This window comes from Ammospiza nelsoni, chromosome 1, assembly GCF_027579445.1.
Source record: "Ammospiza nelsoni isolate bAmmNel1 chromosome 1, bAmmNel1.pri, whole genome shotgun sequence".
NCBI classification, from domain to species: domain Eukaryota; kingdom Metazoa; phylum Chordata; class Aves; order Passeriformes; family Passerellidae; genus Ammospiza; species Ammospiza nelsoni.
In genome coordinates this window covers 134,058,590-134,086,233 of record NC_080633.1, presented here as the reverse complement: position 1 = coordinate 134,086,233, position 27,644 = coordinate 134,058,590, and the positions used below count along the sequence as shown (strand labels likewise).

General features: G+C 38.0%; 1 protein-coding gene across 3 annotated transcripts in view; it reads right to left on the bottom strand.

The window, feature by feature from the left end:
* Positions 1–27,644, bottom strand: part of RUNX1T1 (RUNX1 partner transcriptional co-repressor 1) — a 115,169-nt gene that overhangs the window by 12,118 nt on the left and 75,407 nt on the right. For all 3 annotated transcript variants that reach the window (XM_059485682.1, XM_059485691.1, XM_059485701.1), the window contains 6 exons: positions 25,761–25,942; positions 17,739–17,989; positions 16,335–16,420; positions 15,509–15,710; positions 7,705–7,773; positions 1,561–1,751 (listed from right to left, as the gene is read on the bottom strand). In XM_059485682.1, coding sequence (XP_059341665.1) covers positions 1,561–1,751; positions 7,705–7,773; positions 15,509–15,710; positions 16,335–16,420; positions 17,739–17,989; positions 25,761–25,942 — 981 coding nt within the window. The remainder of the gene's footprint in view (positions 1–1,560; positions 1,752–7,704; positions 7,774–15,508; positions 15,711–16,334; positions 16,421–17,738; positions 17,990–25,760; positions 25,943–27,644) is intronic.

The following is a 27,644-nucleotide window of genomic DNA, read 5'->3' as shown; positions in this document are numbered from 1 at the left end:
TCAAGATGTTAATATACAAACAATAAATACTTCATGAAGGTAATGCTCTTTCATTTCAGTGGTCTTGAGAAATGGAGATTATATGCAACTGATAAAATTTCCTTGTCATGTCTGTTTTTAAGGGCAGTTTTAACTTGGGACTCTTTTTTTTTTTTAACAAGCATAAAATTTAATTGCTATCTAGACTGCTGCAGCACTGGTCAAACACACACTGCTCTTTCACTCCCAGCTTCCACACAGTCATGGTGTCAGATGTCCTGTATCATAACAATTCAAGGTTTCCGCTCTCAGGTCTGAAAGTATATCAAGGCTTAACATACTTATTCTTGTTTTACTCTTTGATCTCTCAGCCTATTTTTTCTTCTAACAAATGCTCTTTGCCCATTCCTCAACTCTGAAATATTCCCTGCAGCCAAAGCAATACATTCAAAATAAGGAAACACTTGCAAATTTATATTCACATTCTGTCCTACAGGAGCCATCATCTTTTGCTAATCGCTTCTGCATCCAACACTTTTCCCAGACAAGTTTTTAGCCACCTTGCTCTACAATCTCTATTATGAATAATTTCTTTGTTTAAATTAGATTTCAGTGTCAGATGTTTTCCACTGAGCATCTTTTTATCTATTCAGTATGGTTGTTTGAAGAGGTTTAAATAGAAGCTACTGAAAAGTTGTCAGGACGTTTGCTGGTCAGAGTGACCCCAAGATACATTAGAAAGTCTCTTTTCCCAGCCCAGCGGTTGAAGAAGGAGTCAGAACTCTTAATTTCTCGGTCTCAAGGTTGTTTATTGTATCTTATCTATAAAATTCTTTCTCCTGGGCTGCCGAGGTCTGCTCAGCAGGACAATCAGAGGCACTCTGCCTGCTCTGGGGCAGTGTTATCTTTTTATACTAAAAACTACATGTACGATGTTTACAATTACTTTGCAATACCTATCACCTATGTTAGACAGCGAGCTTCTACTCTAAGCCAATCTAAAAGCGCCAACATCACAGCAGAAGATGGAGGCCAAGAAGAAGGAGAAAGGCTGGACATGTCCAGATTCCTCCATCTTGCTCCCTGAACCCCCATTCTAAAACCCCCAAAAATATATTTTTCACCCCGTGATAAATTCACTATCATTCTACCTAAACTTTCATGGCTTGTAATTCTTCATATAAGGTTGGTAATTGTTTTTTCCAAGGGCTTAATCAAAGGCACAAGGGTCTTGGGCTCTGTGCCAAGGTCTCCGAGCCCCCTGACAGGGTCTCGAGTCCTCCAGGGCAGCCAAAGGAATTTCCTGGGTTCCGACAAAAAGTCAAATTAGAACATTATATGTAACCCTGAGCAGCAGTTAAAAGCCAAGAATGGAGCTCAAATTCACTAGCTATTTTGGGCTCAGATTACAACATAGCCAAGAGAATTTGGAACTTGGTGTATGCCTGACATACACATCCAGAATAGCTGTGCAAAGAGTTAATAGTGGGCTCTGATGCCCTGTGCCACACAGATTAAAGCCAGCTCAGACACACCAATGGTTTGCAGGCAGAGGTGACACCTGCCCAGCAATGTCCTTACCTCACTTGAATCCTCCTGCTGGTTGATGACAGCCAGGGCGTCCTCTGCTGCCTGGCGCTTGGCTTCGGCAACAGTGCGCTCCATCTTGGCCCTCTCTGAAGTGATCATGTCGTGAGCCTTCCGCTCCGCCTCCGACACCGCCTTCTGCAGCTCGGCCATCGCCTGGCGCTTCACCTCATTGACAGCTTCCTCTGCAAAGCAGGGAGAAACCCCCGTCAGCATGGCACATCTGGACACAGAACCCGTGTCACACAGCACATCTGGACACAGAACCCATGTCAGCACAGCACATCTGGACACAGAACCTGCATCAGCACAGCACATCTGGACACGCCTTCCTGGGCCCGACGTGGGAAATGCACCGCTGTTGTTACCATTACGTTGAGATTACTTTCAAATATAACCACAGTCATCATTCTGAGTAGGACACAGAGGAACCTGGTTCCTCTAGCATCCTCAGGAAGTATTGAGGTTCTTCTCTTCTTCCCCATCATCAAATTCTCTACCACTGATAATGATTCTTACTATTTTGATTCTCAGGCAGTACTTCTTTAGGTACCATAGTTTCAGATCCCTGGTCCATTTTATTTGCCTTTTTTTTGAACACTGAAAATCAGTTTTGCAGCACAGCAGATATATGCATATACTTGACAACTATTATTGAAGACATATTACAGACTTTTTAAAAAATGTATTTTTAAGCTTGGGGAAATTAAGACAGGATTTGTGGTCTTTAAAAACTTTTTTCCCCGTATTTTAAAACATAAATACATGAAGTTAAAAAACCCCAAGACTTTACTTCAAAAATTTAAATCACTGGTCTAATATCTTTTCTTGGACATACTGTTTTATGAGAAAAAAAAATGCTTATTAACATTCATTTGACCTCTTGATCTGTCTTTCAAATCGATGTTTATACTTGAAGACTTGACTTCCTGGCTCTTCTGAGCTCTTGAGCACACCCTGCCCAGCAAGACTATGGAGCATAATTAACACTGAGCAGGGGCACTCTGCTTCATTAAACTCAAACCTTCATGCTTCTTGTAAAACAACCATGGTAGCATGAGTCCTTTCTTTGGTACATACTAGTGTCATATCTTTTATTCCAGAAAACATGGATTGTCTCAAATTAGTTCTTTGGCTTTTGATGCAAGAAGAGTGCAAAGATTTTACTAATGAACGGTCTTTTAATTGACAACTAAAACAAGTAATTTCTTTTTTTTTTTTAATTAACTGCTCTAATTAACAAGGAAACCATCCTCCCCCTGAATTAGTTTATCTAATTTTCATCTTTATTCAAAGCAAAATGACAATGATTAATTGAAAATTTAATAAGCGGTAATTATTAACTTGGCAAACCTAGTACCAATTAACACTCTATTAAAACTAATTATGACATGTTTCATTCAAGTGTTTGCACTTAATTGTTTCATGCACTTAAAACCCACCTTAATTAAATGTTCTGTTTAATTAAAGCCACAGATTTCTATTAAAAATGTTTTACTGTAGATTAAAATCTAAGTATTAGAAACGGTGTTATGTGTTTGAGTTTTAGTATTTAGCCCATGTTCTTGTGTGCACGAACATGCAGACATAAATCTGATGTACAGGTACTCAGTCACTCTCCTGAGTTACATCTGATAGCTCTGCACATTATTTAAAAAATAATATCTACATGAAGTCTCCATTTTCAGTTATTAGGCAAATTACAATAAAGTCTTAACTTTATGCTTTGTATTGACTAAAACTGAACTAAGATGAAAGAAGAGCTCTCTTGAGGAGTATGTGTGCATGTTACATGTGTGCATATCTGCAAGAGATGTTTCAACTCAAGTTTTCAGAGGGGTGGGGTGGGATTTAGAAATAAAACTTATGCCTTTATTTTTATGAGGCTGAAAATATGCCCTTATATTACCCTACCATAAATGTTGTTTAGGGAAAGCCACAGGAGAGGAAAAAATCATACCCTTCAACCATACAGCCAAGGCTTAATTTCCTTTGAATATTCAAGGTGAATTAAAATTCTATCTAAGTGGCAATACAGGACAATAATTTTTGCTTACGATCAAAGCTACAGCTAGTCTAATTGTATATGCAAATCAGGCAATTTATATTTAAATTATGCATTCCTATTCTAGTCCCACAGGCACACAGAGATCAGCAAAGGGAATTGGTAGGACATTTGCAAGGTGCTTGAATATTTATTACCAACTGTAACCATTCACTGATCATGAGAAAAGAAATATACACAGGCAAACATACAGATGCAATTTTATTACCATTTTCAGAAAAATGAGGCAACTTAAATACAAGCGTTTCATGTCTATGAACTGCAGTTACTGACAAAGCGGATTTCTTTCTGTGTTCTTGCTGATATTTGCTACTAATAGAAATGATTTTTGAATGACATGATGCACTTTTGTTACATCATATAAATTTAGTTTTACAGTTAGGTGTTTGCAGTGGTTGGAAATGCCAGTTTCTTATAATAAACAGAAGCAAAATACTCCAACATTTTTTTACATGGACTTCTAATTGCAGTTTTTCATCCCAGACAATCTACTTTTCAGTCCAAATATAGAAACTGAAAATTATATCATATCTTCTATACTGCATAAGTTTTTTGCAACACTTCTTGCATGCTCTTGCATGAAGATGCCTGAAAGTGCTTAGGAGGCCATACGCCTGACTGATATTTTTGACTGGCTTAAACTACGGATTGGATTTTAATATTTCCATTAACTTTGATGACAGAATTTGCATTGTGCTATACTAAGTGTGAAAATAAATAAGTTAAAATGTGTCAGGTCACAATGCACCATCATTATTTCAATATATTACAAACTCATGAACACATAAAAAAATAGACAAAATTTTCTATCTTTGATCTTCTTTACAGCTTCTCAAACTAAATACTACTGATATTTTATAGGCATGGAATATTAATAGGCATAGATATTTTATAGCCAAGCTTCATAGTTTAAGATACGTTTGTGATATGGGTGATGGCAAAGGAGATTTTTATTTCCCTTGACAATACTGAGCTATGAAGACCAAGAAAGACCAGCACCCTTCCTTTCCCTGTCCTTCCAGAAAAGGAAGAGTTATTAGATTCCAGTATCAGAGAGCAGAAATCTGCAAGTTTTTAAAACCAAGTACCGAAGATCCCTGTACCTGCATCCTCTGCCTAAGCATTCTTGGCACAAGTTCACTTTCATTTTAGGAATGCAACTGACATCTTCCACCCCTTTGAGCAGCATTAACACACAAGAGAAGCTCCAGGAACCAAACAGCTTGTGTGGAATAGGCATTACTCAGCATGGTCTGAAGTCCTTGGAGCAGACTTAAGAGAGGTACTTATCTTTCACCCAAAATGATGATTCACCAGCCAGCTCCTGGTCACCTCCCTCACCTCATCAACACATTTGTCCACATGATGAGAAAAGAAAGGTGGTGGGCAGATATGCAGTCCTGTGCCACCCTAGCATTTTGCATCATCTCACTCTCGGGCTGACCCTGGTAAGGGTGGCCATTGGCAGTTGGTGACAAAAAGTTATCTCAGCATTATATCCCAAAATGCATCATCTGTCTCAGGACTACCTCTGTACAATGCGCAGGACCCTTATTGCCCTTGTAGAGACAAAGGACGGTCATTTCATTCCTCTTCTGTAACTCCAGAGTTTTCAGCTGGACTGCCATGGGCATTGGTCCTGGCTAAGTGACAGGGATGGCAGGAAGACAGTTTCTACATGACACAGAAGAAGCTATTGCAGCCGCCCACAATGAGCCTGTGACCCTCTCTGTACTTAATAAAGGGAACTTTGTACTCCCAGAGAGAAAGTCATCCAACCTGTGATCTGACTGATCATCATTACCTGCTTGTCTCTCTCTTGACTACTGAGGAACACCAAGAACTTGTCTTGAACACTCCATCCATAAGTGTTCATAATTCAGTGAGGTGAATCAGGGCACTGATGACCATTTTCTTCAGGTGTATGAAACTGAAGTGGGCTTACCTGGCTTTAACCCATGAGGTACTGCATAATATGTCCAGCAGCCACAAAAGCACATGCCTAACTTGGTATACTTTCAAGAATTACACTGGAGTCTACCAATCTCCAAAAGTTTAAGTGAATCCCTTCTCCACATGCTGTTTTTATGCCACATTCTTTCAGTGTAATGGATTCTGCATTCCAAACAGAATTTCATACTTGATTCAGCTCTCGGCACATTGGTGTTTACAGACATTTGACACAAGAAGAGAGCCACACTGAACCAAAAGAAATAACCTGTGAGGGATTTGTAGTCTTGTACACTGGGAGTAGCTGCCCAGTCAGGAAACTATGTAGCATCTCAAATAGCATCAGAGGCCTATTCTCAGAGACCTGAATTGCACCTTTACTGCCTTCATCATGAAACTGTGGACATCCTCCTAAAAATGCAGACCATGGTTTATGAAAGCAGTATGCTTTCTAATGTTTGATAAGATGTAGTAATAGATAGAGGTATGCATCCTGCAGAGTCACACTTCTTTTATTCTCCAACTCACAGGCACAATCACTTGATTTACACCTACATCAGCCTGAAAATAAGAGACTGGAAACAGGACCAAAGGAAGAACTTTGTTTCAAAGGAACTGATGACATAGATGTTCACAAGATGACATCACAGGACCTGTACGCTACCATTCATGAATATGTGCAGTGTGAATGGACATCCAACTTCATAACTCAAGCCAAAATCTTCTAACTTGTGTTAATTATGAAGAAATCTTTTTCTACTAATGTATTGAATCCACAAGTCATAAATTACCTGATGCCAAATGACATCAAACCCTAGATTTTGCAAGAGGACTGAAGTTTTTGAAATTTAACAGAATAAAACTCCTCATAGTGAGATTTCCTGGGATTGCAATTTTTTTTTTGTATTTTTCATTTAAAATGTTAACATAAATATGGCAATATGAAAATATTCTTGGGCACTGAGTTACAAAGGCTACACTTTTCTTGGACAAAACCAAGAACATGTACAAAGTTCTGCTATTTTTCACAGAAAATACAATAGTTTTTAAAACATTAACATATTGAAAAATGTAGACTTTACATGATAAACCCACATTATACACAAAACACAACTTCTTGTCTGATGCAACAAGATAACAGCATAACATTTTTACCTGTATGGTGTGTATCTAGTTTAAAATACATTGGAAAGCAGCAAGCATTTACAGGAGAATTGATCAGAAAGCATCAACACTGCTGCATATTTGCCATTTAATCATTAACTGCTGTTCAGACAGCTGCTGCAGACTTCATGGTTATACAGGTGTTCAAAAGCAGGGGGGCGCGTTTGGGTGTATAAATAGCTCCTCGACTATCTCGAAGGAGTTCAAGAGCTGCCTCCTGGCCCCTCTGAAAACAAGGAAGCTCTGATGTCAGCGTCAGAAGAGCAAAGGTTCAGCTGCAGCACCAGAGTGGGATCCTTGCCAGCAAACTCCTGTGCTCAGGCAGAGTTTCAGAGTTAAGAAAACTTTGCACAACCACAAGGTCTGCCCAGGGTGCTTTCCAGGCACAGGCAGATGCTGTCAACGCCCTGCAAACAGCCAGAGCAGCTGCAGAGATGCGAACTTGCTGACTTCATTGCACACTCTGCAGGTTTATGAGCACAGGCTTCACTGGGGGCTGACAGGCACAAAATCTTTTTTAAATTAAGAATGGTTACTTTGCATAGTTGAAGTCTTTTTTATTAACAGGTGTACTTGGGTTTTTTCCCCTCCTTTGGGAATTCTTTCTTTAACTAGGTAAGAACCCTGAAGCTTAAAAAAACTCACCCACACTAACCTCTTTTTTTTAAAATTGCTAACAGACAAACTTTTAACATATCAAGTTTCATCCTGAAACCATTAGAAGCCCTGAAAATAGGGATCCACATTGGAAGTACTGATATTTCCCCTAACTATAGCAGCAGATGATTCGATTATAAAATTATTTAATGTCCCGATCAGTTCCAGTTTAAGATTATTAAACACAATTTCTTCTTGTTACTAGTAAGCCCTTCCCCCGCCTCCCAATTCCTCACATCAGTGCATTAACAACTGCACACAGCTGCCAGACGACTAAGCTGGTGTTTTTAAACAGTTCTTACCAGCTTTCTTCCAGATCTCCTCTGGCACGTATCCAGACGCAGGCCTGTGAAGGAATTCCCGATGAGATTCTGCAGGAGGAGGGGGTGAACAGGGAAAAAGAAAGAGCATCATAAGCAATGCTGGCTTGTTGAGAAAAAGGCTTAGAGAAAAATACCTTTTCTCTTTAATTACAGCTCAGACAAAGAAATCAAGTGAAGCTTTTCTCTCCTCAAAACAAAGGGGATGCCACAGCCGTAGCTCATAAACGTCCCGTAGATCAGATCAGTTCTTACAATTTGAATGTCTCATCTTAAGCCAAGTGAAGATGTTAATTTTATTTTTATTTTACAGTGTTTTGAGTCAACTCTGTATGACAGTATCCACACTTTTAAGGGAGGCTTTGCAAGACAAACTGAGGGAGTGACATGCTTTGTCCTTTCTCATTGTATTTATGAAAAGGAAAAAGAAAGGGCAACAGTGCAGGTCTGGCACTTCTGCTCTGTGCAAAATAATGAGTACTTATGAGTGCAGATAAAAGTCAAGATGTCATTCCAGTGATCAAATAAGTTGTCCACAGAAAAGCAAAGGGGTGTTTCTCTAAGTTCAGAGCTGTGCTTTCCTATATCTGAGCCCATGGTGGCAACTGTAGCTGCAAGAGTTTGAAAAACAGAACCTTTAAGTTTAGGTTAAGGCCCTAAATACAAGCTGCCAAACAACCTCACTGGAGCTGAAGCTCGTAATTCACCCATATATTTCAATCACACTTTGACAGCTCTTTCCCCTTCTCCTTTTTTTTTTTTTTTTTTTTTAAGGTTTAACCTTTAGGCCTGGGCCTAAGAGTTTTGAAATCAGAAAGATCCCTTTCACAGGGACTTCAAAGAGCTAAGATCAGACGATACAAAAAGAAAATTCACTTTGGTCTGAAATTTAGCATAGAGATCCTCAGCAGATGAAATTGAAATTGCTCCTTTCAAATGCAATTTAAAAACTGATTAACTATTATTCAAAGTAATAGAGGACAAAATGAAAAAAATACAACCAAACACATAAAACTAAGTTTGCTGCCATGATTACTATTGCCAGTGTGTCAGAATTCAATTGCCTAAAGAAAATAACTTGATTTGTTACATTACAGACAGGTTTGAATGTTTTTGGAGATGCTGCTAGAAGTTTGATGTCTGGGCTTGAAATACAGCAAGAATATACCTGCCATTCTTGGAATACTAATGACTAAATGTATTCAGTTTTCTATCTTAGGAGCTTTTATTCACTAACTTGGTCAAAAAGCAATATTTTTAAGAAAAAGTGAAACATCAGGGTTTGCAAATAATTTCTTATACCACTACATGTATCCATACAGTACTGTTTACATACAGCAGCCCACATAAACTTAAATGCTTTTAAAAGATGACAATATTGCAGGCAGCTAATAAAGGTGGAAATGACAGGAGCTTTTTCAACAGAGAGTAGGGAATTCCTGTGCACTGTTTCACAGATGTAGTTTCTAGCATGAAAATCTGCAGACAGTGACTGGGAGTACATCTTCCCATCTGACAGGCAGCTGAGTGGATTTACCCAGCTCTTCTGTTTGTCACTGAAGTATGGGACAACAATTTAAAATAAATTTTGTCAGCGGACTTTCACAGCTCTCAAGCATAAAATAGTAAACACTGTGTGTGTGTGTGTGTGTGTGTGTGTGTGTGTGTGTGTGTAGATTTTGCAAAACAGCTATTTATATTGGTTTAATCAACTTGATAGAGGATTTCAGACCTGATACCAAAAATAGGAAAATTCTCAGTATGGCCTGGCTTGCACAATTCTGGAGATGATGAATAGCCCTGTGTACAGTTTTCACCCCTTAAAAGCTTTTAGACTTACAGGCACAGTGCCAGTTCTGTTAGAGGGACAGAGGCAACAGCAGAAAATATTGTGTGAAGGCTCATGAAAAACAAAGGCAAAAAATTAAACCACTCTTATTTGCTCTTCATGGAATACCTGCAGGAACAGACTCAACCAGGCTCCAAATGTGGCAAAACAAGGGATTTGTGACATTCATATCTTTGCTTTGTATTGAGTTTTCCTGTCTGGTATTTAAGGTACCATCCAGTGTAAGGGGAGCATAACCTTGATTCAAGTCTATGGCTCTTAGTTTTGGGTGGTGGGGAGGGGGGAAGAAAAAAAGGAAAAGAAAGAAAAAGGACAGAGAGATGTGGAACCGATTTTTTGGTACACATGACTTTCCAAAAATGGAATTCAATGACATAAATGACCAGATTGCCAGATAATTGTTAAAATTTCCAAAACATAAACATCAATCAAGCTCTTATTCCAACCACAAATTATATACATGAGGAATGAGATCCTCTGCAAGAAGACTTAAATCAAGAGCTTATGAGAGACTTTCCCATAGTTTGGAATGGTGCACAAAAAAGACAAGAAGCACTTATGAAGATAATAAAAACCATATTTTCCAAGCCAGAAGAATTTTAGTAACATGTCTATTGTTTAGGCAGTGGTGATGAGTCTGTGAAAACAATCTTCTTTCTAAGGCTAAACTACAGGAAATGACCAGAGGATATAAATTTTACATATTAGTGTTTTTAAGGTAAGGAGTCCTTCAGTTTAAGTATCACAAAAATTGCTCATTAAAACTGAAGTACAAAAGATCTTAACTTGGATATCTAGCAATCTCAAACCAAGATTAACACAGCTGAGTGAAGTCCCTAAAATACTAAATATAGAAGCAACTGCAAAAAGCCATAATGAGGACAATGCATAATATTAAATAACTAACTGTGCACCTAGAAGTCAAAGTAAATGCTGCCTAGAATGAAACTGAATGAAATCAGACAACAATAAGAATAATCTGAAGTGACAAGGCAGATCATTCAGAAAAGGATATTGGAAAAGCTTTACATGTCAGACATTATAACAAACGTTTGTTAATGGTGAAAATGCAACAGTACCGTTATGCAGAACAACAGTATGTACACTACTGAATTTACTTGAAATTCATGGCAAGGCATGAAAGCATGTGTTGGCAATTAGTCCAGTTCCTACTGAACCAAAGGAAAAAGATGAACAAGGAAAATAAAAAGCATATATGTAAATGAGAATAGTCTGTACTTGTCTGTAAGTGTTTAAATGAGGTAAAAACAAAAGAGACTTTTGATATCAAAAATGGTATGGGAGTTTTCTATTGTAATGTGAAATAAATTTGTGAAATAGTAAAAACGTTGTTGGAGTGGGAGAATACACACGAAGAAAATTAAAAAAATTGCATTGGTTTCAGCTCTCACATTAGAATGAAAATTTTTGATGGTTTTAAGATAAAGAGAAAAGGTGCTGAAAGAGAGTGATGTGCAGAGATGTGGAGAGTTGTAAGAGCAGCCATAAATATGGATCTGCAAATTGAAACTGAGATGAAAAGCTAGGACCAAATAAATTATATGAAGTCTTATGTGATCATAAGGCTCAAACTCAAGAAAACAGAATAGAAAGACTTAGAAAGAAAAGAATTGTTCAGTAATCTCAAAGAGCCTAATTCACATTTGGAAAGAAGGACAGAAGGTAAGTTGGCAAAACAAAAGAATTGAGGTTTTTTGCACGGGACACTGACATGCAAGTGTATAACACAAAGTATTAAGAAATGGAATGAACAGCTGATGTTTTGATGATCTTATACAATTTACTGCATTCATGAAAATACTGGCAGTAATAATAATACCCTGCATGCTGTACTGAATATTGAGGGTCAAAAATAATAAAAGCTACATATAAGCAGCCATGAACAGATTAAATATATATGACTTTTTATGTATTTATGTGGTTTCCATATTTCAAATGCAAGTTCTGCTTCATTCTAGCCTATAATAAATGTAACACCATTAGTGGGACACAGAAAACAAACCAGAAAAATTCTCAGAGCAACAAATATAAAATATTCACTGCCTGGTTTGTAAGAGTCAAGCTCAAAAATGTGCCAGTTCCACATAATGAAAAATAGAGATCTGAAGGTGAGTATTACTGATGAGACTACCTGGCAAACCTGGCTGGGGGGCAAGTGTTCCCAGTATTTTTAAGTACATCTTTACCCTTCTTTGCTCTCTAATACATTTTTCTGGCTATTGCAACACCCCTTGAAATTGTGTTAAAAATATAGTTGTTGTTTTCTCATTGTAAAAGAAAAGAAAAGCCACATAGGTACAGTATTACTGAATCATCCTCAAGCAGAGGCCATGTCAGAGCTGAGCACTGAGAACACACACATGCAATGTTTCTGCAGCTGGAGCCCTACTAACAGCATGCAGTTCACTAAGCCACAATCGAGCCCAAGCCTCCCATGCAGAGAGTGGATTAAGAGCAATACTTAATGTCATCAGTGACCAGTATCACAGAGGCTTTACATTCTAGAATTACAAGTTATAAATGTTACTGTGGTATTCACAGCATTATGGTTTGCTCATGTTGAGAATATCATGCATATCACAGCACTGCTGATTATCTGCAAATGGCAAAGGAACAGGTTTATCATCACAGCATGAACAGATACGTGTTGGCAGGAATGCTCTGGCTGACACTGAAAACATGATGGTGAACAGCTTTAGAAAAAATAAAAAGTGTCTGAAAGGGTTAACATTTAGAAATGTATTAAGAAATGGCTAACCTATGTGTGTTTCACAAATTCATAGACTTCTGAGAATCCTGGTTTCCTGAGGCAAATCCTGCAGGTATTGCACTCTTCAGCTGGAGATTTCAAACTCTATTTTGTAAGATTTCCATTCAGATAAATTCAACAGACACAAAATATCAACACTGCTGCAGACCTTCTGATGTGTGCCTGCTCCACTTATCTAGAGCCACAGCTGCACTCAGTATGGTTATAGATCTTGTTTATAACCCATGATGCTGAAGAACCCTCATCTTTAATTTATCCTACTGTGTGTATTTCAGTATACAGTGTCTGATATGGGTAATTATTCACTATTAGGATGAAAGTTGCAGTCCTGCTGCAATATGTACTACTGAAATTCTTCAGCAGAAATGGAGGAGTCAGATGATGTATTATTCACTTCATAGACCATCACAGTTAATCAACTGAAATTATATATGTAAAGTCTGAGTCATTTTTAGACTTTCATAAACATGTATTATTCAGACTGAAAAGACCCTCTTACCTTCAGCACATTCTTGGAGAATAATGGGAACTTGTATCCTGTTGTAGATAGCTAATGTGTGTATTGGATTGCTTTGAATTAAAATTAATTATCAAGTATTTAATTTAATTTTTAATTAAAAATAGCAACAGAAAAATATTGATCAGATATTGCAAACTTCCAGGCTCAACATGATTTACAGTGATGTCAAATCAAAAGAAGCAGAAAAATCTTTGGCAGGAAAAAAGTCTACTGGTTCAAAATGACCATCAGAATTTTCTTCAATTACTTTTCAAGGCACAGATAATGTAGCCATATGGCCCCCTTTTTTTTCTCTCTTGCTAGTGGAGATGACAGGATGGATTTAAAGGCTGGATTACCTTGTAAAAAAAGGTACAAAGGGAATTCACTGATATTTAGAATCTCTGTAGCAAACTTCCCAATATTTACATGCTGTGGTACTTTAATTAAAATATTGGAGAAATTTCCAATCCCTTTTCCCCCACTTCAAAACTAAAATAAAAAAGCCCTAAACCATCTCAAGGCTCACAGACACTGCTTTAGTTTCGTTATACCTCTGAATGTTAGGGATTTTCATTTTGTTAACTAGATTACTACCACATTTGAGGAAATATAAGGATTAGCTTTCCATAGACTCCAAAGTAAGCATTTTCTCCCTGTCATGTCAGACATAAAAGCACTTCTAACCAATATTTACAACTGATACGGATGCTACATCACTGAAGCGATCCAAGTTTCGTTTTGTGAGTCTCAGAAGTATTTTTTCAACCAAATAACCAAAGTGGACGTGTTAAAATTGAATGGACTCCAACCAGTTCATTTGTACCCACAGTACTGCAGAGCTGACTGATGTATCCAATGCCAAAGCCTGTGCTGTATAACTATCTTTTAAGCCAGAAGACTTTGCTGTTTCCAAGAATTCATCTTGACATATAGACGAACAAATGCTAATATAGGGATCTAACTGTATGCTTGATCTTCATTTTATCTTACGTACCTATTGTTGTGGTGATGACAATTTTGCTTGGATTGTAATATTATCTATGAAGTTTTGATGAATGTCATGAGTTCCAGTTTCATTAGAGAACGTTCATTTTTTCTACCTACTAAGTACACAAGCAGCATGGCCTGTCTCTTTTTGCATCACAGCTTCACTAGAGAAGTGAGCCACTGCTTTAGATCTATTCACAAGTGTTCTTCCTGAAGTTGCAAATGTGATTGATGTTTCAGATGCCGTATTTATGAGTCTTCGTTTACATTACATTTAGCACTGTTCATACAAGCCATTACCTGAATACTTTCTGAGAAGGGCTCCTCTAGGGACTAGACTTATTAGTGAACTATGGAAGCATTTCCATAACCATTCCTCCCACTGATTGGAGCACATTTATAGAGCTATTGACTCAAGTAATTTGACATTCACACAAAAAAGATTTGTTTGTTATCAAGAGGCACCAAATATTACAGTAGTAACTCTAGAAATTTACTAAGAGAATGATGGAGATGGGATTAGATTTTTTTTCTGTTTTTCTATTTGCAATTAAATAAATTTTTGACTTGGTAAGTTATTCTTAAAAGCAAAAGGAAAACACAGTTAAAATATAGTTGCAAAATAACACACATTCTACTGATTCTATTCTGGAATTCTAGTAATGAACAGAATTTATGATGATTTTGAGTAGATGGCATTGGATACAGACAACTTATTTTTTTATAAGGCAATATTAGACAAGCAAGCATAATCTCCTGACATTTTCAAAAGAACAAGAAAACTAAAAAGGTATCACTGAGATGTTGCTTTATCATATCTGTTATGAAAGTGAGGAGATGGGGCAGAAAAAGGCCAAAATACTAGTAACTCACAGAAAGGCCCCAAATTAAAGTTTGTTTTTATAGAGCAGAGTCCTTTCAGAGTAGTTGTGTGCACACTGTGTGAGAGTGACTGTGAAGGTCTGCAGGGAGGACAGCCCCGCTGTTTGGTCTGGTCCTTGTAAGGTGGCTGCAGCCCACCCAGCTCAAGCTCTGCTGCCTGAGCCAAGGCCTGGACAGCTCCATGGAAATACACAACAAACAGTCCTCAGACACACCTGCAAAAGCTGCAGTGATGGACAGAGACCTAGGAGGATCATGCATGCATGAGTGTGAGCATTCCAGATCTTGTTCCTTTCTTAAACAGAAACCAAGTGCACCTAAGAAGTGCCTAGAACTTTACAACTCCATTTCCTTAGAAAGACAACTTCCAAGTTAAGGAATTTGATTTAAGAAGGTGAAAGCCCTCTATTTCAAATTGCAATCCAGGAGCACCGACAGATTTTTTTAAACAATCAGGGAAGAGAAAGAGTCAGAAGGGACAGAGAGTCACTGCACATCTCACTGCTTTGCCTCCCCTACATGACAGTCTGTCCTCTCACCCCACCCTCTCAGACTCTGCAGAATGGAAAGCAAATTACCAAGCATCACCCAAAAAACCTCAAGCCATTCCACCCAGAAACACCACTGTTTGGGCATAAGAGTTATAGTGAATCCAGCAGTCAGCAAGAGAGGAATCATCACTATAGCAGAAGAATCAGAACAAATGCAAACATCATCTATCACTTAGCTAAGCTTAAAGAGAATCAGCGCACGATTTTCAATGAGGATACTGTACCTAACGAAACTGGATCTGGATTCACTGGACTCTGCTGTCTGGAATGACTACTGCTGCTGTTTCCACCTTTTTTTAAATCCTCCGCATCACTGTACCGCCGTATCCAGTAATTCAGCTCCTCGCGGTCTGCTTCCTGACATCGCCGTAGGACAGTGAGAGATCGTCGGGTTTTTTCCACCATGTCCATTATACAGTTCAACAACTGTTCACAGCAGTGGATGGAGCACAGAAACAAAGAAGAAATTTTTGTTCACAGAGTGACATCATAATAAAGAAAACATCAATGTACTGGTTGCATGGGTTTTAATAATGAAGGAGTCCCTCTCTGTTAACCTCAACTATAGCTGAAAAATTCTAGGCTTGCTTTAAGAATGACAATCCCTTCCTTTTTAACTGGTGATCCTAAACTATACAGATAGGGACTTACAGGAAAAAGAGCAAAGACGAGAAAAAAACTGAACAGGCTACAACCCTGTCACTAGTACTACATGGCACCGGAGAGGACACAGGATGTGGTCCAGAACTGATGTCTACAAATTTTACAAGAGATAATAAATTCAGGAACAAATCCGAGCCTCAGATCCAGTGTTTATAGAGAAAGTCCATTCCTCTATTGGCAGACTGTAATAATTAGGATAATGCAGGAGACATCAGCAAGGCCTGGTATGAACTATCTAATGGGGAACATCAAGCCCTCTGATTTAATAAGCAAAGCTTTCAAAACCTGTCATGGAATTCAGATAGGTTTTAAAATAAAAATTTTAAATTCCTATCTTGGAAGGCCTCTGTTCAGACAATTACACATAAAGGGATATTTAGCCCTTACATGGTCAAGATGTTTCCACTCTTCTGCCCATTCTCTGTCTGTTAGCCTGTGATCAATCATTTCTTCTTGACGTGTGCCATGCAACCCTGCCAAAGAGGAGCAAATTATGTTTACAATGTTGGAAGTCCTCTATGGGGGAAAAAAAAACCAGAAAAAAAAAGAGCCTATAGACAGAACCATCATATATTACCGTTCTAGCCTCAGGAATGTCACCACAAAAAAAAAAAAAAAAAAAAAAAAAAAAAAAAAAAAAAAAAAAAAAAAAAAAAACAAAAAAAACCAAAAAACCCAAAAAACCAAAAACCAAAAAAACAAAACAAAAAATAAAAAAAACCTTTGCTCTAAGTTCTCTTTAGTACTTTTCCTCACACAAGATGCTACTATTTTGTCCAATTTAATGTCTTAAATTCTGTAAGTTCTATACATTGCAAGATGACCTTTCAAAAATGGACGTAACTCTTTCAGACTCTGCACAATTACTGTATACATAAATATAACATAATAAAATATATAATTTTTCGTTTGCACTACTTGAAGTCAGCAAGGCAATTATTTGGTAACTCACTGCATATAATACTAGCTGTACTTCAGAGAGTTGAAAAAATATTAGTATAAACTCAGTGTTATTTCACTAAATACAGTAATTACTACCATGTCAACAGAGCATCATTAAGGGTTCATCCCTCCACAGATGTTTAAACAACATGTGGTTCAAATGTAGCACATATATCAGAGCAGCTGACAACATGATACAACCAAGCCAGTATTTATTATCAACACTCAAGGGGAACCAACACTTGTTCTTTGCTTAGCCTCCTCTGTACAGATGCTGAATATTTGTAAGTGTTGCTATTTTACTGAAGATTTGTTTTAAACAAGGAAGATCAGTAAGTGCAGATGTGAAACAAAATCCAAGAGTATCAGGCATTCCATTAAATCAAATTGTGCTGCATGGGGTGTGGCTGGTGCTTCTGCTGTTCACATCCTCCACCCATGTTTGTGTGGACATGTCACACACAAACCACTTTTTTGAAAGATAACAACTTTCTTCTGCTCTAAACTGAAATCAAGCTATTTTGATGTTGCTATCACCACAAATCTGACATTAGAAGAAAAAGGCTCTACCTATCACCTATCCTTGCCCGTCATACACCTGAGTGTCCATGTCATCCATATAGCTTTGAAAACACAGGTTCCTTCCATTTCTGTCCCTCTTTCTTAGAGACACAATTCAATCCACTTTTACAAGTACAGATCTGAAATAAGGCCATTAGAAGCAGCTGGATGGACAAACACCCATAAAGGCTACATCTGAACTGCAGATAAAAAAGTCCTGTTCACAAAATAAAGTTACAAGGGAAACAGAAACCTAAAAAAACAATGCAGAAAATCAACGTGCCTTACCCATAGGTCTGTTTCTGTCCCTGAGGTCCCTGTGGTTGGGGTGTCTGTATGAGTCCCTGTAGTGGTGGGCAATGGCCATATCATCCAAACGATAATGCTGAGGTGGAGGTGGGGTGGGATGAGGCAGACCATTGGGCTGATAAGATAAGCCATTATTTGGACTGTACCGCTGGCCTGGGCTAATAGTGCAGGGCCGCTTGCTTGGATGCTCTGAGTGCAAAGGCTCTCTGTCAAAGCCGTTTTCTTTGGTTCTGAAAAACAAAACAAAGGAACTTTAATTCACTTAGTGAATAGAAGGTGGGAATATGCACCCCCACATACACATGCAGCTTCAGGAACGAAAGATTGTTCTTCAATTTGCTCCAAATGTGTGGTGTTGCAGAACATTTCATAACACTGCTGAATCAAAACATACAAAGGACTCATTCACCTTGTCTAACCATCCCTGTAACTTGAGAAATACCATCAGGGTGACCTTCTGACAGAGCCACCTAACGAGGGGCTGGAGAGCAAGGAGGCTTTGCTGAGATCACAGACTGACGGCGTAGATACACATGCAATTGCAGAGGTGAAACCATCAACTGATACATGAAATTAGGGACCAAGAAATTCCAATATTCCGTAGTGCTACAGCTTATAGTGATTAGGAGAAACCTGCCATTCAAGAAATGGTTTTGTTTTCAAGAGGATACCGTAGTGAATGCCAGTGTGCTGAAGCCCAGCATACCATGAGCTCCCATCAAGACCAATGTCACACAGAGACTTTGGGGAAGAATTGACTCTAAATGATGAGAAATGCATCCTTCAGAGATTTTTGCAATATCTGGGCAAAGGTGCTGTGACTATCATTAATTTTGCAGGAAGATGTGGCTAGACTCAAGTCCTCAGTAATGTTCAGGACTTCCCACTCCATTAATCTTAGACAGGGGCTTTATGCTCAGGTGACTTGGAAGAGCTACTGAGGAGAAGGACAGGGGGTTTTTTATGTTCTAGTTACTCTTTAATTAAATTCATTATCAGCTATTTCCAAAGAACTCTCTACTTGACACCTCTGCCTGAGAACCTTGAACTCACTCCAAACTAATTCTCCATTAAAACTGTATTTTAAAAAACTCATAAACAAACAAACAAAAAAAAAAGTAAAAGAAAAGAAAAAAAAAAGAAAGGAAAAACAAACAAAAAACCCCCAAACTAACAAGCAAAAAAAAAAAACACCCTACAGTTACTTCAACAGGTTCACAACCCTTTTGGGGAGGTTTCATTTCACTGAAATGTTTGGGTTTTTTTAAACCACATGAATAAAGAAAACCTACAAAATATTAGTTTTGATCAAAAAGTTTCTTATATATAAATATTGCAAACTGAGGTTTCATTCCTCCCTCCATAAGCTGCTGTTATATTCCAGCTTTTTTATGAAAGAACTTTATCCTCTGGAATAAAGGGATGGCATAATGTATCATTCCTAGTGATAACACAATTTTTTGACACTGAAGGTAAATTTGAGCAAATTTTCTTGTTTGCCTATTGTTAAAACCAACTGCTCTACAACAAACCTTCCCCCAGAAACCAATCAACTACCCTTGAGGGACCATCTGTGGGGAAGCAGTGTATTGTCACCCCTCAACAGGTTCCCATTTAAGGCCAATGAGAGGAAGGATGAAACCAAATCATTGCCAATATCCTCTGAGAGAGAGAATCAAACTAAGATCTTGTAATTAGCAGCAGGAAATTAAAAGATGGGCTGCATTGTTTTCAGAAGGAGTGAAGCAATTTCTCAGAGACCTCACCAAAATTACTAATGCCAGAGAAGCTGCAGGTATATATATATATATTTTACTAAACTGTAATTTGGCAATAAGGAAAGAATCTTTCCCCAGCACAGCTGGACATCTATTCTCATTTGGGCAGATATAAAAGACATACTTTGCTAAAGTGGAGCACCTACCTTGTTCCAAAAGAAATGCAGCATGGCTGTGAAAACACCTAACCAAGAAAATCTGAGGTCCATCATATATTTTTTATTATTTTGGGCACGATGTACCTGCTTGCAATAACTCCCAATGGTGGTGATGTTTCTGACAGCTCTTCAAGACAAGTTTGCATTTAGTGGCTTGCGTGTGTTTTCTTTGCACATTTACTCAAAGTCAGTGTGCCAATCTTCCAGTTGTCAAAATACTATGCAAGCAAAAGAAATTGACTTTTCTGTCTGTACAAGGCAAACTAATAACTCACATAAGTCTTTTAGTACCACAATTAGAATGTTCTCTAACTTCGATGGGTAAAAGTCAGAAACAGCAAACAATTAAGTACCTCATTGACTTGGTCACTGAAATAAAACTGGGACAAGTGGGAATCCAGTTTTCCTTTTCTGCACTACAGCTTGATGTTAAAGTCATATATTTTCATACAAATGTATATATTTGCACCTAATGTACAGGTATTTCTGTGTTTTTTAAGACTGCTTTGTACTTAATTACCTTAACTGGAATGCACTACTTTAGCTTGGAAAACACATCAGCATATCCACTGAACTCTGACTAACATAGAAACTAGCATGACTCTTGAAAACATATTTACTGAAATGATGTTTTTGCTTTGTCTTTTCTGGGCATAAAAATTTAATTCTACAATTTGTTGTTATATTTTCTGCACTGACCAAATAAACAGCTTACCATAATACCAGAATGAGACTGTACATAAACTCATTTTTTGTTTCTGAGCACATAAAAATATATAAAAAGGTAACAACTTAGAAAACCTCATCAGAACAGGAACTGCTGCCAAATTTACTATATATGAATAGAGTGATAAAAGATGAGGTACTGAAGAGTGCCATAATTCAGATGCTCTGAATTTGACCTACTAGTCTGCTTCTGATCTCAGTCCTACTCATTCTTTTAGGTCTCACCCCCTTGGGGCAACAGCATTTTCCCAGGTGCCTGAGGAAGCACTCCTGTTTCCCAGTAACTGGCACACCCATGTGAATAGTAGTTCCAAATATAACACCATCACAATTTTAATCTGCTTTCATCTGATTTTGCAAAGTAACCAGAAGCTGTAGAGTGGAAATAACAGTGAATGCGTAGGAAACATAACTGGAACTTTTTTCCTTACTCTCTTGGCCACCTTTTTCCTTGATGTGCCTATAAATCAACAGTGTTGTTTGGAAAATTGTTAATATGACAAAGATGGAGTCCTTCAGCTATAAACACACAAGGGGTCATTTTCTTAAAGCCATGATTTACTTAGATTAAAGACAGCAGAATAGACACTACTTTTTAGCCTGTATGCATTTAATGGAATTTATGTTGGTTTTAGGTTGTGATTTCAGTTTTAAATTATGTAATTTATGGATAATTTCCTGGGTAGAAAATCTGACCATGCAAAACTGCCTTGGCTAGAAAATTGGGTTTAACCTGATCAGGAGTATTACACAAATTTCAAAGAACACTAAAGCCAGTTTACAAGAAGGAGACAAAGCTGTTCATCTACTATTTGTGCAAGATGCTTTGATTTAAACTGACTTCCACCAATAAAGGTTTGATGAATCAAACAAATGATAATGCTTTGCAGGAATAAAGTATCTGTTTATAATACTGTGTTACAGAAAAAAAAATTACTTTTCTGCCTTGCTAACAATTCATATTACAAAAATTCTTTTAAAATTCCTCATAATTACACATGGCATACAAGGAGCACAGATGTAAGAGCTGTGAGCATCCTTCACCTTACTGAGATACTGAGGAGCCTCTTCAAATAAGATTTACTAACAGTATTATCAAAGTTTATCTCTGTGCCCAGGTACCTTCGACACCTATGTCATGTCATTGGTTCCAAGTGTACTGCAACCACAGAAGCACTTTCTAAAGTCACAACACAATCATAGCCACTTTTGTTTTCTTCTCACTCAAAATAATGCTATTCTAACAGAAATTTTTGTTATCCTATATCCACTTAGTAGAGAACTGTCATAAATGTAGAGTCACTACATGGCATGCTCACATGCCATCAGCCTTTTCCAGCAAGCTCAAAGGATGAGTAATTAGCAAAGTTTTTTGTTTTTAATGTATTTCAAATCATGTGATTTATAATTAAGCATTTATTCACTAAAATAAAAACTCACTGTGGTCCAAGTTCCTTTGCTTTACTACAGTAGAATGTAAACTCCAAAACTTGTAAACAAAACACAGTGAACACTTTGTTCATGACATGTCATGAACAAATTACCAAAATGTGTTGTCTCCTCAGGTGTCAGTTTTCCTCTCTTGCAGTGACTGATGGTTCCCAGTGTTATTACAGAAACAGATTGATCTTTTTAATGAGCTAGTTTAATAGACTCCAAAATCTCACCGTGGCTGCTCATCCGTGTCAGACCATATGCACCAAGAAAACATTCAGTAAAACACAAAGCTTGGCTGTCAGATTGCTCTATAAAACCTCACATACAGTAGACTTGGATATGCAGATAAATAACAAGAATTGGAAAATGGATATTCAAAAAAGGTTCTGAGATTATAAGCAGAATAAAAAAATACTGTATGTGGATTTTCTTCAACAAAAAATCATGAGGCAGCTGTAGTTACATGTAACACTTGTTCCACCTTCTTTGCCTAATCCTCTACTGTACTATTCCTCTAATGGAATTAATGGTATGCAGTTACCCATACCCAAATGAAAAATATAAACGTGTATGTATATATATATAACATATACATTATATACAATACATGCCTGTGTATAACTATATATCTATACATATATACCATATACCTTGGGAAGTGAAAAAGATACCACAGTTTACTTGAGTAAGACACACATCTGCAATCAAAATTATTCCAGCTGCACTTAGTTCTCCTGGAAAGAGGTGGCCTTTGAGAAATTTTTTTTTATTTACTAGCCATGGAGTCACAGGAAACCCTTCCCTTAAAGTATGTCTGCTATCTTCTGCTAAATTTTTATTAGTATATTTGAAAATTACTTCTATTTCTAAACAAAAGGTATATATATTTCCAGATGTTTCCTCATGCTCCTCTGTAAACAATTAAAATAATTAATAGTGTAATGAGTATAAAGCCAGCCAAGTATTTGGTTTCAAAACTCACTCAGTCTAGGCATGTTCAGCGTCTGAGGACAGCTTTTTGTGGTTGATTTACTTACATTAACCAAATTAAAAGGTATGCAGACTCCAATTCAATAAATTTAAGAATCTTTCCAAAAGCATCTTGTTCTTTTTACTAAATCTGTTGCACAAATGTTCTTGAGTGCACAAGACAACTCCACTGAACTTGGCTTAGCCAACACTACCACACATTTTTTTCTGTATAGCTTTTATTATAGTCATAGACAATGGAGACGTAGATGTGACCAACCAGTGACAGGGTTGCTTGACACTGAACAAAAGCAACTTATTTTTTAAGCTCAAGGTAACATTCCAATGAGCGCACTGGGCAGTCTCTTTTTCATGTGAGCCTTTTTCATTACAGCAAACAGTTGCAGGGTCAAAAAGAAAGTATGGGTTTTTTGAAACACCACTTCCCCAGAACTAAGGAGCAGAACTTCAGGCTGCAACTGACAGAAGTTGCTGCACCTTGGAGTGTGAAGGCCAATGGGACAGCCCATGCTACACCCTCCCTGGACCCTGGGAATTCAAACACAGGCTCTTACCCACAACAATGGAAGATAAAATGTCCACCCCTTACCTCAAAAGCTGCATTGCTCCCCAACTGTTCACAGCCTAAGAGAGACTTCAGTTGTGAAGCCAAAGGCACTTGACTTTCAAGCAAAGACTCAGGAATTTTAAGAGCCTTTGTATGTATTTTAACTAAAAGGAAATGCTGAGAAGAAAATTCATAAACCATACACAAATATCTCTACGTCTGGGCCTCAGTTTTAACTAAAAGATGAAGGCTGACTTTAAAATCCAATATTCTCCTGATCTGCTGGTCCTTTTATGTGCTAATCTTATGTCCTTTTTGTAATGAAAAGACCCTGTATTGGTTTTATAACAAAGTTCTTGTCCTAGTTTCTACCTGTGTCACCCATCTTCTCCCTCACAAGCAAGACTGAAGATAACACAGGTGAGACAGTACTTACTACAAAATAACCAAAATTCAACACTGTCAAACAGAGTCTCAAAGAGAGGGAGCATTATACCAAATGCAAAGGAAAGACTTTATTTTACATTTTTCCTTTGTGGCCTTATGGGAAATATGAGCAATACTCCTCTCCACAAACAGGAAAGAAAACAGTGAGTGAGTCGGGAAAGCACATCCCGCTTATTGTCTGTACTCTGTCAAGCAATACCTCACTGGCTTATGAGATCATTTCATATGTGTCTATCTCCTTAGAGGAAAAATGTTGTGTCTGCTACTGAACCGGAGTACAGCATGCTGACATTAAAGCCATTCACAAGATATTAAGAGGCCTTTTTAACAGATGTTTTGCTACACTACTCTGCAAAGATTGAGAATATACAGAACTACACCAAGCTACTAGATTTCAGCTTTGGAAAAATTATTTCATTGCACATAGTAAGAGAATACACGTATAATGTCCAAAAAGTAATCATCTTTCTCTTTCTGAGGTGCAGAAACATGCTTGTATTAACCCCAATAGCTCCTTCAGTTTGGTCTGGAAGTCTGGAAAAACTGGTGGAAAGAACATAGCTACATATAAAAGGAGCTTTTCTGCTTATACCTTAATTTTCTCGCTGGTTCATTGTGATTTTTCTGAAACACAATCTCAAGAAAACTAATTTCAAATACTGTCACATCTTTTTCTATCTAATGGCTATGTGACTTCAGATTTTACTGTTCACTTCTGGCTATGAGAAGTCTAAAGTTTTACTGTGAGCTTTCAGACTTTGTTTTCTGTTTATTTTTGTGCCATTCAAGCCTGTCCCAACACAAAAATGTCACCTGTAAAAAGTTATGAGGCTTCTTGACTTTACAAATCATCTTTTTCATTTAAAAGATAACTAGGATACTTGCATACCTCAGGCATACAGGTAGTGGTATGTGGCAGAAAAGTATAATAAAAGTTTTCCACACTATAAAACTTACGGCAAACAAATCAATGAAAAATACAATAACTGAGTTTCCCAAAGGTAAAATGTAAATGCCAGTTGAATTTCTAACATTAGCATAGGAAGGCAGTTAAAAATAAATAACCACAAGAGTAATTCCCTTGTAACACTAAGCAAAGAACTTTATTCCAAAAAATAAAAACTGTTCCATACCCCTAAAGCCACTGTACTTCACACACATTCATTCGCTTGTCCCATTTCTGCATGGACTCTCCTCAACTCAACAACAAAACAGATTGCAGTGAACATTTCTCCTCTTTGAAAGAAATACCCTTATGCATATTCCATGTATGAATATGGAAATATGGCACAACAGAAGGAGTCAAAGCCCTGAGTGTGCTCTGGGGTTTGCCCTGTACTTCCCAATATAAATGCCTAGCGACTCTCCTCACATTTAATGTTGAGTTAAACAAAACGTCAGATGCAAGGGACTTGCATATGGAGCTGGCATGATCTGCTGCTTGGTACTACATGACTGAAATACTGTGCACAATACAGTACTGGCTGACCATTACTTCTGTGTGGATATGACCACAGCATGTCCTGAGGTGACTGAATCAGTGTGTGCATGTATTATATTTATATACTCAGGAATATATATGTGTATGCAGCTCTCTCTATATATACACATGTATGTAGGTATGTATATGCAGACATGCATAAGCAGAACCTGTTATGAAAGGGCATGGGGAATGATTTTAAGCTAATAAGAGAGTAGATTCAGACTAGGAAGAAATTTTTAATATGGAAGGTGGTGAAACACTGGTTTCCCAGAGATGTGGTGGATGTACCACTTATGGTCATGTTGGATGTGAAGGACCTGCACCCAGGGAACACCACCCAAGTATCCCCCTAGCACCCACCCTCATGCTGCCCCTGTGCTGGGGGAGCTCAGCACCACACTGCGGGCAGGACAGGAAAGGTGTGGTGCTGCTCACCTGTCTGGAGTTCGCCTCTTCCCGTTTTCGTTCACATCGAGAAGCAGCTCTGAGGAGTCAACAGGTGAGGTGGTGCTGGCATCCAGAAGCAGCTGTTCGTGCTGGGCGAGGTACTGGGCTGGGTTCTGCTTGGCTAGCCTTGCACAGTGCAGCAGCTCCCGCTGCAGCAGGGGCAGATTGGCCTGCAAGAGAGCAGCACGTGTTAAGAGGGCAGCTTGCAAGCAGTTTCAAAAGAGATGAAGGAGAAAAATTAGAAATCAGAGCAAAGCCTGCCTTGAGTTGAAACTGTTGCCATCATTCCCAGCTAGGTTTGTGGTTAGCTGCCTGAAAGCAGGCAGCCTCCAAAAGTGGCTATAGCTGTACTAAATATGCATAGAAGGATGGGAGCTTACCAAAAATGTAACAGAAAACAGTAAATGCTGTGAGAAAACCAGGTCTGAGTGCCACATCTTTAAAGGGGGAAAAAGTATTGTTTTGGCTGACTTCTGCTTTCTAACTGTCTAAAACCTGATCTCCTATGGAGCAGCTGTTTTCAACAAGTGACAATCCTTTGCTTCCCATTCAGACTGCAGTTAGTACTTGGAAAATGTCTGAAACCAGGGGATCTGCAACTCTATGAGCTGCCTCAGTCACCATTCTTTGAGGGCCTTGGGGAGAACAGGATTGAGAATAGGATTGCCCTCAGCCTTCCCATTACACTTGCAGTTGCACATTAAGATAAAGATTACAACAAAATCTCACGTTCCAGAGCTTCAGTTAATCACCCAGAGGGCTACAAGCCTCCTCCTAGCCAGATGTAGCTTGAAGGATTTCCGACTGTTCTTTCATGGCCCCACTGGGACATGGGTCATGGCCTGGAGATTACCAGGACTCAGACAAAGAGAACTGAAATGCAGGTTGATCACTGGGCAGCACATTTTGCCCATCTACTGAGGTCATACTTAGTCATATGTTTTGCCAGAGCAGGTGGAACCATATGTCCCTTCCCTCTGCAGAGATAGTTACACATCTTGGGAAACCTCTTCCTTTCTTTGCAGCACATGCCAACATAGATACTAAGAAAGGCCACTCATTTTTACCTAATTATTTTTTGTACCATAAAGGGATGTGCCTTGGCCTCTCTTGTTCCATCACTATTGCACGATGATTTTTTAACTCAGAATTTTCAAGTATTGGATTAAATTCCATGACCTTTAATAACTAAAGATAAGACAAAGAACTTCAGGAGCTTCCTTTGCTTTTGAAATAACTCTCACTTTGAAAAATCCAAACAAACAAAACCAAAAAAACTCTTATTTTTTAAGCAGGAAAATACTTCTGAAGTCAAAAAAGGTCTAAAAGTAATGTGCATGGAACCAAACAAAAAACAGATGGTCTGAAAAGTTTTGAGCTCAGGATCTTGGTAAATTACTTTGTTAGCATTATAACAATGACAACTGCTCCAGCACCTGTTGTTACCATAAAAGCAGAACCACTGCCACAAAAAATGCCAGAATAGTCAGTACATATGAAACTTTTAATAGTGGTGAAAAAACTAGAAATTTTTATCAGTTATTCCTAGGATGAAAAGACAGTTGGTTGTGGAATATGGAGGTCTTTCCAGACCTGCACTGAATGGAAATATTCTGTGAAAGAACCAAATATCTATTTTCTTTCAGTAATCAGAGAGATGGACTGACTGTGTTGTGAGTAGTGTTTTTCACTTGTTTTAATTTCACTGTTTATTTAAAAAGCTCACACAGAATACAAGTCAAGACACTCGACTACTTCAATTGCCTTGCGTGGCAGAAAATAGTTGGAAAAGTTCACAAATATTTACAAATAAATATCTGGAAGAAACAAAAGAATCAGATCTAGAATTTGACTACTGGTACATTACTAAAA